At 39.1% G+C, this 16,008-nt stretch overlaps 1 protein-coding gene across 1 annotated transcript in view; it reads right to left on the reverse strand.

The window, feature by feature from the left end:
* Positions 1 to 6,492: 6,492 nt before the first annotated feature.
* LOC134530979 (phenoloxidase-activating factor 2) overlaps positions 6,493 to 16,008 on the reverse strand; it is a 28,200-nt gene continuing 18,684 nt past the window's right edge. Inside the window, exons 3-6 of the mRNA XM_063366368.1 lie at positions 13,438 to 13,749; positions 10,503 to 10,771; positions 9,117 to 9,280; positions 6,493 to 6,777 (exon numbers count right to left, since the gene is read on the reverse strand). Of these exons, the coding sequence (XP_063222438.1) occupies positions 6,580 to 6,777; positions 9,117 to 9,280; positions 10,503 to 10,771; positions 13,438 to 13,749 (943 nt within the window). The 3' untranslated portion in view covers positions 6,493 to 6,579. The remainder of the gene's footprint in view (positions 6,778 to 9,116; positions 9,281 to 10,502; positions 10,772 to 13,437; positions 13,750 to 16,008) is intronic.

Below are 16,008 nucleotides of genomic sequence, written 5' to 3' on the forward strand. Positions count from 1 at the left end.
TTTATTTTTTTTAACGCACAGAAAATTCTACATCTAATAAGGATTTTCCTGCCTCGATGAAGATCATCTCAGATATATTTATATAAAATAAAATAAATTTAATATAATAAAATGTTTTCTTGTAATCTTGAAAAAATTAAGCTTATATTAAATAAATATACTTATATGTAATAATGAATAAAAATTTAACAGAATGATCTAACATTGATCTTCCATGTGAACAAACATTATTATAAATAAGCTAATAATATTATTTTATTCATTAATTTTTCCTTTCTCACAAATAAAATAAAAACGAAACATTTTGGCCCTTAATCATTCTGGACTTAAATTTCCCAGCACTATCCTCCACTATGTGCTCGGAGTTACATAACTATAATACTACTTACAAATAAAAACTTGCAAATGAAAAAAGTATTAAAAGTAAAGTTGTTATAAGTAATATTTTTTTTGGTACAATTTTGTTTGGAACACCTACACTGTTGGCAAAGTGCCCATTTGGCTATAGTGTTTTACATTAAACAGCAATACATTCTTTAAATGTTTCATGCAATGGGGAATTTTGAATTAAAACATTTTCTTTAACATACGCCATTGCATTTTTGCGCTATTTGTGATGATTAGTCTATTTGTGCTTGATGAAGGGAACACATGCCAGTTCTCAAAACGTCGCAACTGTTTTGTCATAGAAAACCTACTTTATTCGTCGGTTTTGTGGTCGTTTTACTATCCATAATACTTTTTTTTATATTTATCGTTGTGTTCGTATATTTGCTGCGTTGTCCAGGAATTGTCTGCATGCATTTACTGTTGTTGAAATTGTCTCGTCGTTGTTAGCTTACTGTATGTCTGTGCTGATATTATTTCTTTCATGACTGAATTCCTCCCAAGGAATTCTTGTGTCGTCGGATATTTAAGTATGAATGTGTTAGTCTGTGCTGTCGTAGTTGCGTTGTCCATTATAACGGTTCAGGTTTATTGTTGGGTTTATATGTTTTGACACCGGCAGATTTAGCTTAGTTTTCTGTGAGTTTATGTTTTCGATTTTATTTCTTATATTGCATTTATGATTTTTTTTTTCCAACACGAACAATGCAAAAAATACAATAGTGATGTCCAAGAAATTGTATTAAATCATTGAACAGCCACTACTCAAGTCGCCATCAGTCTTAACCATCAGGCCTTGAGGGGTGGGAAATCCTCTGTCGACGTTGTCACGAGGGCAAGGGACTTTCTCCGGGTGCTCCATATACCTCACCTAATTTCATTCCTCCCATTATGCTCTCTCAACCCAGTTCCCGGGCTGCCTCATGTTCAAAAAATGCTTAAATTTTATCTTATAAATTTTTATGGTTTTGTGAAGACCTTTCAAAAATTATTTCTCACGTAAAATGTTATTTTTTAAAAAAAAGCAAAAAAACCAATCCCATTAATTTACTCATATTAAATAGTTTAATTTTTCAGTAATTATTAAGCCGTGTTTAATTTGGCGGTAACCAAAAAACAAGAGGCAAATATTTCTGAGTGGTTTTTACGGCCCAACATTACGTAACTGGTACTTATGTTGGGCATAGCATTCATAAGCTCAGGAATAATGTTTGGAGTGTAGTGAATACCAGAACACCCAGGATGCTGTGGAAGTTTCAGTTTATGGTCTCGAAGACGTACAATGTTTTGAGGGCCATACGACTCTGGTGGTGGCTGCAATACGACTGCAAGTGTGGAGGGGATGGAGCATCCACCCTTCTGAATTTTCACTTCATCCAGCAGCAATGTGGCTAGTGAACTTGTTCTATAGTCTCTCTCATCCTTAGTTTGCTGTGTGAATTTCAATAGGAATGGTCTTTTTTTTCCCATGCACGATTCCTGCCATTAGCGACGTCCTGGTTTCAGCATGCTCGGTTGCAAGATGTACGTTACAGAGCACAAACGATGTTATATTTAATATTTTTACAGTGTATTCTAATGGCATATTTTTATTTGTAAGTCCAATTTTAATACTTTTAAGATTTTTCAATTTGTACTACCTAAATCTCTGTTTATAAATCTCTCAGCCACCAGAAGCGTTAGCCCGCGCTGCTTCTCTCACACGCTCGGTGAACCGGGGACACGCAGTACGGAGAAAATCACTAGCCTGAAGGCACTAGACCGAAAATCATCTAACCGAATGGCACTAGACCGACAGGCACTAGACAAAAAAATTGAATGTGTATCTCGCCTGGATTGTCTTAACTCTAGCTATATAGGCACTATACCGAAAGGCACTAAACCAAAAACTTGAATATCTATCTCGCCTTGAATATGTCTTAACTCTAGCTATAGGCAGTTGGCCGAAAGGCACTAGACCAAAAACTTGAATATGTATCTCACCTGGAATATGTCTTAACTCTAGCTATAGGCAGTTGGCCGAAAGACACTAGACCAAGAACTTGAATATGTATCTCACCTGGAATATGTCTTAACTCTAGCTATAGGCAGTTGGCCGAAAGGCACTAGACCAAAAACTTGAATATGTATCTCACCTGGAATATGTCTTAACTCTAGCTATAGGCAGTTGGCCGAAAGACACTAGACCAAGAACTTGAATATGTATCTCACCTGGAATATGTCTTAACTCTAGCTATAAGCAGTTGGCCAAAATGCACTAGATCGGAACTCGTTTTTCCGAGATATCAGTCAAATGACGTTCGATCTAGTGCCTGCTACCCGTTTGACTGCACGTTGTTTTTGTTTGGGGCAGGCACATTTTTTCTGTCCGACACCTCTCCACGTCGTCAGTGCACCGATTAAAATAAAATAGCGTGAAGTAATCTTACACGCATGACGTAGACGTGCGTATTAAGGAAATAGTATTCCCATTTTCGCCGGCAGATCTAATACGTAGTGAATAGTGTATTTAATTACACTGGATTTTTTTTAATACTTCATATCCTATCTGCTATTGCCACGACTTGGCATCATACAACCTACATTATATGGTAAGTGGACGCCATTTTCACACTATTTCATTTAAATTCTGTCCCTTTTTTGTTTTTAGTATTTACTTTTATTTTTTTTATACACTAATGGGTTTCTTTGCGCAGCGGGTCAAACTGCACCGCTACAGACGGTACCTGTCAAAATCATACTGCGGGCTTCAAAGCTCTTAGCACTGCTGCCTTTCTGGATTATACTCTCCCAGTTTGCAGCTTCCATACAAAGCTATGAGAATGGAAGTGGCCCCCAAACTTTTCACTTCGAGACCAGTTTATTTATTAACGGGTGCCGTGCCTTAGGAAGACCTAGATAAGAATTATTATTGAAGTTATAATTCTTTAGGCGCGTTATGGAAAAATTATGAGTAAATTTATACGATGCACGCGCACCATGCAACGTAATTTCAACAGGAAGATGGCGGACCCACGTGTATGAACATAAACCCATACATTGTCACTTTCATAAAAATTAGGTTACATAATAAACTTATTGGTATAACAAAACTTTCTGATAGTGAAACTACCCTGGAATATATTTGGTAAACTAACATAAACATAGTAAAGATTAAATTAAAGTTTTAAAAAGACCCAATTATACTGGTATTACAACAATTATAATACCTATTATGCTTAAAATTTTCGTAGCGCAGGGGATATAGTGCGCGGGTAGTCAGCTTAAGGAACATGTTTCAAAACTCGGCGGTGGATATATTTTTTTTTACTGTTCTTAAATTACAGATTTCTGGTTAATGCAAACTGTGCCTAAGCAAATATATAGGCCTATACATTGTTTTTATTTATCATATTTCTGTAACATTATTAAATACATAGCTCAGTCCATTGGATTTATTGTTTCATACTAGGCAAGTATCTATAATATATATTTTACTGGAAGCAATATTAAATTAATTACATTATTTAGGAAATAAAGTACCATAAATTCGCATATGTAATAAAATAATTTTATAATAGAACTATCCATTAATACTTAATCATTTATAGTCATTTAACGAGTGCGGAAAATACATAGTATTAATTTTCTAATCTTTTTTAACCTTGTGAGCAGTATTTTAATAAAATTCCTTGTAAAAAATCACGTTCAAGCCGGGGTTTAGTAATTTCAAGTTGTCTTCGTTTTTATCGGAAGCGTTTCATTATATAGTTTAAAATTTCGCTCTGCAAATCGAATTATTTGATAAGCGACGTAGCTGCTCTGGTAGCGAATTCTAGCGGCGGGGGCGGAACTACGTGTGATTTGCGTTCAGAAAATTAGTGATTGATATTTAATACTGGTCCATATATTTAAAAACATTTGTGAATATTAGTGATATAAATTGTGTTCATAAACTGTTTCAAGTGTATTTATATAAATAAGGTTATGTTCCCGTTTGCATAATTTGCTTTATAAATGTCAAATTATTACATTATGTAATAAATAATCAAAGTCAATAAATTGGAATAAAAATGCAACATATTTATTTTCATTATTAATTAAAATTTATATAGATTAAAAAAAATAATTAATTTCATACAACTGCTTATACTAATATAGAATACTGAGTATTTATTTAAATAATTTTAGTTACAATACATTTTAAAATAGATCAGAGTCTTAAATCAAAAAGTATATTTTATAACGTAGGTACCTACGTAATAAAGTAGATTTTTGGAAATGGCAACATAAAGAAATTACAAGTTTATCTTTAAAGCACAATATGAAATTAATTGTCTTTGTATTAATTTAAATTTATATTTAAACAAGTTAGTTGAAGGCCTCTGATTTAAAATAGTTATTTTTTCCCCTCAAAGATACTTGAGTGCACGAAGTTGTTTTATATTATAAATTCATTGCACCTAATTACGCATTTTCGTCAACATAATATTTAATGTAGTCTTAAGTCATAAAAGTAAAAACTAGGTCAAGGATTTTTTTTTTAATTCCTGGCAATGCATTGTTTTTTTACTGATAAGTAAAACGACTCAGTACTGATTGATAATTCAGTTAGATTGAAATGAAATATTTTTTCATGGAATTAAATGTGGCCTGCGTCACAAACCTCTGATGTATAATTTGTAAATCAATTTAAATGAGTATTAGAAGGACCAGTATAAATCCACATATCTAAAAACACGTAAATAAAGGGACAAAAAGTTTACACTTGTAAAGAAACATAGCTGAAAGACATCATCTTTTTAAAACCATTTTTGTGAAAAAGTTTTTTATTTTATTCGTAAATATTTTGGCTCAGTTTTAGCATAGCTCATAATTTAGTGGAACGCCTTACTAAGTGAACTATTGCTACAAGTAGTTTCTCCTGTAAGATAATTGGTGTTTAGAATTTAATTTTTCTTTCATTCAGAATGACCAATGATAATAGGTCAATAGATATAACATGTTCTTGAAAACTGACATATAGTAAAAATAAAAAAATGTAACTAACTAATGATGGTTTACAAATTTAAGAAATTTAATGTTAACAAGCCAAATAGTATCGATTTGGCAACAACGAGCGCCTTACCCTGTACTGCAAACTAAGCATGAGGCACAATACTGTTCAAAAGCGTGCTTGAAGCAAGGCCGTGGGGCGAGCCAGGTGCATGCTGGACAGTCCACCGACACAGTGGCTCCCGGCCACCTGGTGGCCCCACACGGTCACTGATATCACGCACGCATACCGTTGGTGATTAGGGCGGCCTGGCCTCGTCACCCCCTGCCCCCACGCCCTCCTTCCCCAGAGCTGTCATATCTGAGTGGCCTGGGAATTCCGTGAGACCAAGAGGTCGTCACGTGGAGTGGCGTGAATAACGCGCCGCTGTCCTGAATGCTTCAAGCGTCGGGTCGGCACGGGATGACGCGACACATCACAGACACTCCAGTCCGTTCCAGAAAGACTGCCAAGGGTATAAAAGCGGCGAAGCCGGGCTCCGCAGGAGTTCAAACAGGCGAGTTGAGTGAAGAGCGTGTTCTGTGAGCAGCCAGACCGTGCGAGTGCGACTGAGTGGCACGAGATTGTGTGTCCCGACAGGTGCGAGGTAAGGAGCGAACCACTGTCGAGCCTAGCTTCAGTGAGGAGTGTGAACTGTGGACTTTGACAGATACTTAGTGAACTGTGAACAGACACATATTGTGGTGGTTTAATTAGAAATGTAAATATTAGAGGCAAATAAATCTGTAAAAAACTAATGAGGCTATCCTTACGAGCCTGTTTCCCCCCACTCATAAAAATGTTTACTTGCAAGAATCTGGTGAGGTGTTTGGGATTGTGTTTCTATTCAGGTAATGAAGAACTATCTCTACTGACAGTGGCAGGTTGTAGTTCATGCCACGGGAGAGGGGTAAAAACCCCCACTTTGAAAAAAGTAGAGACAAGAAAGGAAGAAAAGTTGCTAAGGTCTGTGAGACAATGCCTGCGAAGATGAATTAGTAAATCCTTATACTCATGGAGACATTACTGAAAGCATCACTGAAAAGCCGGCGATGTCAAGGTATTCTACATATTAAAAAAAACAAAAATAATTAGTATAAAAATGCCTTTAATTTATTAAAACACATTAAATAGGTAGTTAGTACAGGTTGGTGCGGCGGGAAGCTGCGCAGGAGCGCTCAGTACTTGTAGCCGCTGATGTCGAGGTTGTTGTAGACGAGCTGCTCGTCGATCCAGTTGCGGAAGTGCGCCACGTTCACGTAGACTCCGGGGGTCTGGTCCTCGCCGCAGCCGATGCCCCAGGCCACGATGCCCGACTGCACGTACTGCAGGGGGTTCCCCCGCGTGGGGCACACCAGCGGGCTGCCGCCGTCTCCCTGCGGGCACGACGCGTCCGTCACTGGGGCTCGAGTGCCCTCCACAGGATGTCCATACAAGCATGTCCCAGGTTCAACTGTTTAAGTAAGACTTTCTACAAAAATCAAATGTTCAATTCTTGCAACTTAAGTTATAAAGCATACATCCAACCTTAAATACAATTCTTCCCACACTTTGACTAACACGTCCGGAGTGATGTAATCAACAGAGTCTTCACTTCTGTGCCTCAACTCTGGCAAATCATTTGGTAGCGGCGGAACGCGAAGCGCCAAACGAAAAAAATATATATCGCATGGCGTTATGTCAGGTTAACGTGGAGACCAACGAAGAAGAGCTCTGTCGTCTGGACCGTTACGACCAATCCAACGGTCAGGGACTTCAACGTTTAACCACTCTCGTACAAAGAGATTACAATGGGGAGGGGCCCCATCCTGTTGCCAAATAAAGATTACAGGTTCACCCTGTACTATTTGCGGAAAAGAGATAAATTTTCGCGCTGCAAATGAGAAAATAACAAAGAGGTATTCACGCTTGCGTTCATCTAATTTGTTTTAGTTCTCTTTAAATGTGACCTTGAACCAACACTACAATTTTTACAGTTGATACTATTAAATTTTATAACTGGGACAACTTTTTATGGACATACTGTAGTGAGAAATAGAGCGTTTCTCGTCGACAGAAAAGACTATACAATGAATGAATTAGGGTTTTCATCAGTCACCGAGATGCTTACTACTCTGCTCCCCCTGATTTCAGCATTAACAATGTTATTTGTTTCAATAGGCTTGATTGTAGTTCGGTTATTGTTGGTTGACTTGCTGAAACGGGGCAGAGTACAGTGAGACGTAAGAATAAAATCATAAAATATTCAAATTTCTTTTGCTAAAGGGTCATATTTCCTGTCGAATACGTGTGATCCAAGTCAGCCAAGAAGGATAAAGGGCGGACACAAAACCCTGCGGTGACAGCAGTGGACTTTATCTCCTACATTAATATTTTATATTAATTTAACTTACTTAATTGATGTAATGTTTATTATTTAGTTTCTGTAAAGTCACATGGTAATTTATGAAACGATTCCAAACTATTTCACGAGAAAATAATCAGATTTGGCGTAAAAGGCAGAACAAAAGGGGCAGAACAAAAGGGACAGAACAAATAGGCTAAGAAAACGTTTAGATGCGACGTTTAGAAGAGACGCCTAGAAATGCTTCGATGGCAAAGGTTTCCGAGTTTGATTCCCGGCCGGTTGGCTCAGTACTTTTTCGGTGCATCGAAACATGAAAACATTAATACATTTTATTTTGGATTTGGTAGTTTGGTGTGCTATTTCTGAGCGCTGGTGATCCAGTAACGGACGCAATTACGGGAAAAGGTTTACGAAATAGCAGGGTTAAGTAGCAGCTTTTAGCTGTCCATGCGAGTAGAAATAAAAACTACAATACAATTCCCATTTATTACTTTTCTTTTTACCGCTAAAAAAAATTCTTGTTACCTACTCCAAAATGTCCCCATTCAAGGGAAAAATTCCCTTTTCGAAGGGAAATTTCCCAGTTTTTCCCTGAAAAATATCCGGAGCTATACTCACACATACATATATACATTTACATAAGCACTATAAACAATAACACAGTTAGAAATACTAGTCAATGTCATCCAAGTAATAATGTTCATTTCTATAATATTTCAGTAAATCATAAAAATGGCATTTATCTTCATGCATGGAGGATGCGAATCCAGATACTCACAGGTGGGACGAGACACGTAGACATGGCCCTGTAGCCGATGGAGCTTTTCGGATGTTACTGACAGGAGGAATGGGCGAAGATAATGGGGGGGGGGGGGGGGGGAAATCCCTGTGCCCAGGCACCAGTAGTGTTTCCAGATTTTTTTAATGCTTGGGCTTACTCTATTGCTTACTCTATGGTGTAAAGTGCAAGTATATTGTCAATAGCATTTATAGGCAACCTTACATGAAATAATATACATAGATTACGTTTATAGTTATGGACACAGCACCGATTAGTCTATAAAGATTTTTTTTTTAATTTTTGGGGTTCGAAATGTAAATTAAATATAAGGTAGGGGCCCGACAAACTTATTTGCCCCAGGGTCCTTAGTTTCTCTCGGTGGCCCTGGACCTCGCACTTCCATTCATCATTGCAGTTCTTTGTCAGAGTCCGCCTAGACTATTATTTCAAACCTCATTTACGAATGCAGTGCACCTGCTGGTGCCACTTCACAGACCCAAGAGTCTGGAGGCAAGTATTCCATTATTAATGGTGCTACCCCTAGGCTCCATTTAATAAACCAGTGTAGCCGTAGACTGGAAGGTTACCTTGCAAGTGTCTTTCCCAACTTCGCCGCCAGCACAGATGAAACTTTCGTGGAGCTTGAAGTACGGGCCAAGACGAGTCTTGCGCAATGATTCTACGCACTTGTCAATGGGCACCACTGGCAGCTCTACTTTCTTCAGTATGACCTGGTACCGACCTTCTTTACCTGTAAAACACATCACTTCATTTCGGTGGAACTATGTTTTTGCAAAGAACTTTCCAAAGAGAAGATAACACGTTAAAAACCACATTATTGCCACAAATTATTAATAAGGAAACTTATTAAAATATGTGTAAATATACACTTAAGCACTGCAAAATTACATAATAAACACTCACACCTTAATTGGAGAAATAGTTTTGATAAAAATGCCATTTATACGGCATCTCCCAAGTTGTTGATTAAAAAACAAGTTTAAGGCTACTTAGATGATGGCCAGGATCCAAATTTTGCTGAGTGTATAATTAAATAAAAATGTTTGTTCTTTATTTTTTAATGTTTATTATTATAACCTATAGGAATTCGGGTATTCAGACAAACATTCATTAAGTCGTCAATGAGTTAAGGAGCAAAGTACTTTCAAAATACACTGTATAAGATTTTTGCTGGGAAAATGAGATGTGATGCACCAGACATTTCCTTGAAGTCAATTTCCGGGAGAATTATGACAGCTCGCAAAGTCAGATAAGTAAAATAAGGAACACATGGCTGATTAATCAAATTCTAGAAATACTTTTCTTTGAATAGAGCCAATGACTGTGCAAGCCGGCTTTAGCCTCTCATATCAAACACCCGGCTCTACTTCCTCAAGGTGTCCGACGACAACTTCCCGCTCCAGATGTAAATCGAGAGCCCAGCCCCGGTGGAAGTCTAGTAGATTGATGGGGTGGGAGAGTCCTCTCTGAAGGCTCGACATAGGGTTGACTACCATCCCCTTTTCTCCCATCACAGTTATAAACAAAATCAAGCCTAGGGACGAGTATATTATGAGAAAGGATGATGGAGGAAAGATGACAAAGAAGGCTGAAGAAAGGGGGAAAAAGGACGATAAATGAGTAAGAAGGACAGATGAGGAAGGAGGACAGAAGAGACTAGAGGACGAAGGCAGGAGGGTAGATGATGGAGGAATGAAGAGGCAGGATGAAGGAGCAAGGAAGAGCGAAAGAAGGCAAAGGAGAAATGAGGACGAAAGAGGAAGGGAAGATTGATGAAGGTGGACCACCAACAGCTTCGGATCGAAGCTGAGGTTCTGGACAGGAATGCGTGGCGAGGCTTGGTGGAGGAGCATCGAGCCCTCAAAAGGCAATCACGCCACTGGATGAAGTGGTTCAGTTTACTAGTACATGCTGAGTTCTACTGTGCCCAGCTTGCGTGCCAGACCGCTCACCGAACACGTCCTTGCCCCAGCCGCTGGCGAAGCAGCGCCTCCCGTCCATGGGCTCGTCCTGCTGCGGCAGGCAGACCACGTCCACGTTCTCGGCGATGTCCACGGGCTTCGACAGCAGCAAGAGCGCCACGTCGTTGTACAGCGCTCCGGGGTAGAACTTGTCGTGCACTATCACCTTTTCCACGTCGCGGTCCTGGTGCGGGAACAGCTCGTTCTTGGTCTGCGTGTCCCACTCGCCGGCGCGGATCTTCAGGTGCTTCGACTCCTTCCTGTGCCGAAAACTACCGTCAAGCCGTACTCTCAAAAATGTGCTGGAAACAGATTCTTTTTTTTTTTTTAACTTGCTACCACAAATGATATGGTCCAAATAAACCCTTCCAAAATATGTATGTTGAAAATTATTTTGTAGTGTTTAGAAAGTGGCTTATGAGATGCACAAACATTTTTCCGTCAATAATAAATAGTTTTGTTGAGAGTGCAACATTATTTTTCTGTCGCATTAAAATATTAGGTATGGTATTTATTTACAAACTATATTTTGGTGGCGGTCACAAAACTGTTGATTTTCCATGGCACAGAAGAATCCCCGAGTTTGTAACAAAACCAAACCCAAACCCAAAATTTTACGAAGTAGTGGAAATGCTTCTTAAATTATAATTTAGTGTCATCAAGTAATAGCGGATACATGAGCTTGTATAAGAGTAGGAAGTGGGGTGAAAGTAATTAGAAATAAAAGGAGAAAAAGGTGGATAAAAAAAGAAATAAATGAAGGTAAAAGAATAAAGCAAAGAGAAAGTAAGGAGGAAGGAATACGTAAAAAGGAAAAAAAATTGAAGAGAATAAAAAATTTTAAAAAGATAAGGTAAGAGGGAAGAAGAAAGGAGTAAGGATGAAATGAGTAAGAAGTAAAGATGAAAGAACTAAGGAGTAAGGAAAAGTAGGGACTCAGGAAGGAGGGACTAAAGAATTAGGGAGTAAGGAGGGAAGAAGTAGGAAGTAGGGAGGAGGAAGAAATGGAGGGAGGAGGAATAAATGGAGGGAGGAAGAAATGGAGGGAGGAGGAAGAAATGGAGGGAGGAGGAAGGAATGGAGGGAGGAGGAAGGAAAGGAGGGAGGAGGAAGGAAAGGAGGGAGGAGGAAGGAAAGGAGGGAGGAGGAAGGAGAGAGGAGGAAGAAAGGAGTGAAGAGGAAGGAAGGAAAGGAGGAAAAAGGAATGAAGGAAAGGAGAGGAGGAAAAAGGAATGAATGAGGATTAAGACAAGACAAAGGAAGATAAGAATAATAGGAATGGATGAAGAATAAGGAAGAGAATAATAGGAAAGTAAGAAGAATAAGGAAGATAAGAATAGGAAAGGAAGAAGAGTAAAGAAGGGTGGAATGGTGATAGAGGGAGGAATGGGGAAGGAGGGAGTATGATGGAGGGAGGATGATAGAGGAAAGATGATGGAAGGAGTAAGAATATAGGGGGACGAAAAGGCAAGGAGGACAAAGGACAGATGAGGCAGGAGGACGAAGAAATGAGGAGGGTAGGTAATGAAGGATGAGGAAGAAAGAGGTAGTGTTTTCGGTGTGGAAACTGTTTTAAGTTACCTCTTTGTTTTTTCAAGAAAGTGACTTTTTAACGACGAAGATTCTAATTCATACTTTCTAACCATCATCAGACGTGGTCAAGCACCACTTCCGCAATGTTTTGGGCGTATACAATATGGCGATGGCGAGTTTAAAATTGACTTCACGTACGTCACAGATATTTGTCTCCTGGCAATCCTTAACTCAATAATCCTAGCATTGCTGCCGAGTCCGTGGCGGAAAGGTAACATGCATGGGGGCATAGCGTCATTTTTGGACGTGCCCGATAGTTTCGCATTTTTCAGTGATAAAGTAGCAAGCCGTGGCTTGGTTTGCCACGTTTTAGCCGGTATATTTGTTTGATATAATTCAAGTTGTTTGCCTCCACTTGCAAATATTAATATACCAACCACTGTTGTGTAAATTTTCCAGCGGTAATGATAGGAGCAAATTGATTGTTAATAGATTTTAAGGCACATTTAAATTGTTGCATGATAGTTTTGTTACGAACAATTGAGCACCTTCTTACGAATCGCACTGCCAATAATGATTGCCATCCTGGTGTGTACTAAATCGTATCCACTGCAAGGAAGATTATTGAATGGCCAGAGGCTTTTAATACGCAATGTAGTTTTTCAAGAGGTTCTTTATTAAAAGCTACTTTTTATTAAAAAAATTTTTTTATATTATTATACATACATTATTTTCATTTGCCCAATATTAAAAGAAATTGAATTTTGAAGTGAAAATTCTTTGCTGAGGGGCTACGATTTTCGGGCGTTACGAAAATTTTCCAATCGCATGAGAGGAATAGTTACGTACGTGTCGGGAAACCGGTAGAGGAGAAGACGACAGGGTAAAGATAGAAATGACTCAGCACACTTGCGCACTTACACAACAGCATTATTTTAGCGCACGCATACTTGTTTTTTTTTTTATCTGCGACCTCAGCCAAAGATAATTATGTTTTCTATACCCAATGATATAATAAGCAAGAAGTTTCTCTTGTGTCGTGCGTGGACTCCACGCGCACACATTTATTAAATAGATATTTCGTGTGCATTAAATTAAAGTGTTGGTTTTTCAACGGGCGCCTTCCAAATAACTAGTTTGGTCCAAGGCCGCTCTGCCTGGATGTGGGCGGGGACTCGGGGGCTCGGGGGCTCGGGGACTCGGGGACTCGGGGGCTCGGGGGCTCGGGGACTCGGGGGCTCGGGGGCTCGGGGGCTCGGGGGCTCGGGGGCTCGGGGGCTCGGGGGCTCGGGGGCTCGGGGGCTCGGGGGCTCGGGGGCTCGGGGGCTCGGGGGCTCGGGGGCTCGGGGGCTCGGGGGCTCGGGGGCTCGGGGGCTCGGGGCTCGGGGCTCACCCGGCGACGCAGTGCGCGGCCGTGAGCACGACCTGCGGGTGCACGAGCGAGCCGCCGCACTGGTACACGTTGAGGTTGTGCGCGCCGCCGTCGCCGCCCACGGCCTCCTCTCGCAGCACGGCCACCATCCAGGGGAACTCGCCGAACTGCGCCTCGCCGTCGCCGTGGCCGGTGATGCGGAAGCCCACGCCGTCGGGGTTGCGCGCGCCGCAGCCGGCCCGCGCGTGCGGCCTGGGCGTGATGGGCGCCGTCAGCGTGTCGGGCTTCTGGCAGCACACGTCCAGGTAGTTGTCGCACGGGCCCTCCTTGATCCTGCGCCACAAGTCTCCGCGTCACGGACACCGCTGCCTGGGCAGCAGGGCCACAAGCACAAGGCACGGACGAGAGAGAGATTACTAACGCTGCCAACTGTGCGGTATTTATCAGCAAACTAACAACCTAAAACTTTTTGAAAGACCATGTTAGCTACTTATTTTGGTCCAAAAAAACTATATAGCCGTAAAGTATGAGTGTTGAAAATCATAACTTCAGTTTCAATTGCACATGTGCACTTGACTTTATTTCTTATTTCATTGCTACCAAGTTAATTTAAGATTTTCAAAAAAAATTCCAAAGTATAATATTTTTCAAGAATACTCAATACGCCATTCCGTTTATAACCCATTCCAAAAAATTCAGAACTAAGTATGTTTGTAAAATTACTATTTATTCTAGCCATTATGTTTCAGGAAATTATTATGTTTTCCTTTATATTTAAAACTTAAATTTTCATGTTGGCATTTTTCAGCCGCACAGTTCTTTTTAGTGGCCATATCCCGCCTACTCAGTTGCACCCCTCTGGGCAGGACATTCACACCATTGGGATAAGTTACAGACTATACTATATTTACGAGTCGTTTGTGGATACAGAAATGCCCTCACTTTCTCCAAGCAGACATTTCGTTTCTTTAAATTAACGTATTAACAATAGTTGAACGTCTACTAGATATCGGGATCATTAGAGACGATGAAGGTTATTGAACGAAAATGGAGCATTGGCGGAATGATTCTGTGGAGGAAACGGGAGTATTTAGAGAAAATCAAAATTCACGTCCACCACGTTTTAAATTTAAAAATAAACCTCTTAGATCCTACCGGTAATCAAACTTTGATCACCTAGTAAGCAGAGCATTAGTAGAGCTACTATATTTTCAAATAATGGTTCTGTGATTTTTGAATTTTATTCTGAAATGCTCTTAACCGCATCCCCTCAAAAAGTATTCAATTTTTTTAATAAATTGAAACCAATGTTATGCTAGGAGGCTTAGCAGGACATGTATTATAAAGTAAATAAATTCTACAAACCCTCTCTCCCCAAGTGAATTTGAACCTACCACCTCAAGGCTCCGGGTTAAGAATGTACCCTTAAAACCTCAAGGTTGGTATAGAGGTTGTTGGTAAGACTTTTTTTTACGTTTGAATTCTGTTGAAGGGATTGTCTACGCGCTAAATTCTTTGTTAATTCTGTGATTTTTTTTTACTAAAATAGTGAAATAGTTATTTTCTAGCGCAGTAATGTTATAATATTTAAAATGAATGATTTGTTAAGTTCTATACTTTGTGACTGTTATTAGAGCCACTCACAAACCATTACTGTTATCTGTTGATAACTTATAACAGTAGTTTATTGGTAATTGTACAGAGCAATGTAGATTTATCCTCAAGTGATTTGCAATAAAATTATAATTTTCAGTTAGAAAAACTGGCAACTAAAATTTTATCAAAATCTGTGTTAGTAAAGCTCGCAGAAAAGTTAATAGTGTAGAAAGGTATCTGGAAAAAAAATTAAATTTTAAGATAATATTATTCTTAAACAAGCTGAACATAGTTACATTATTACAGATATTATATGTTATTAAGACTATGATTTTTAAATTATCTTATCATGCACATGCATTTTCCATGAGCTGAAAGCAGCATAGAATATTTGGATTAACACTTTACTTACCAGCACCAAAAACTGTGTTGCAAACTGATAAAATTTTTGTCATGCAAGGTTAGTAGCATACACACTTAAATTTTTCAGAGATATTTAAATTCCAAGGGTAAATGATACATCTATAAGAACAGGTTAGATTAATAGTAACCAGTAATATAGCCGAGACGTGGCCATAATTTAGGAATATCGTCGATCATTTACAAATTGTATTCGTCACAAGATAGTTTTTAAAGATACTGTGATGGCGTTTTCTGATTTAGGTAATGTACAAATTCGTAAGAAAGGGTCCGGAGACTTGCCTCGATGTTACAAAAAATACATGAAAGAATTTTCAATTAAAATCTTTGTCTATGTATTGTGAAATCATTTTCATGGACATACATATAACAGCATCTAAAAATTCAGTAAAATGGTAAATTAATCTTTAGTCTCATTTTAGGTACTTACAAATATAAGCAATCAACTACCGAGTGGCGAATTTTAAGTAGGTACAATAGTAAGGCATCAGTTGGAAACATGCAGGTGCTGCAGTGACCAGTTTACAAAGTGATTTGACTGGACGTTGTATTTTCTATCAAATTGATTGACAACGC

The sequence above is a fragment of the Bacillus rossius genome, chromosome 3, assembly GCF_032445375.1.
Source record: "Bacillus rossius redtenbacheri isolate Brsri chromosome 3, Brsri_v3, whole genome shotgun sequence".
Classification (NCBI taxonomy): Eukaryota; Metazoa; Arthropoda; class Insecta; order Phasmatodea; family Bacillidae; genus Bacillus; species Bacillus rossius.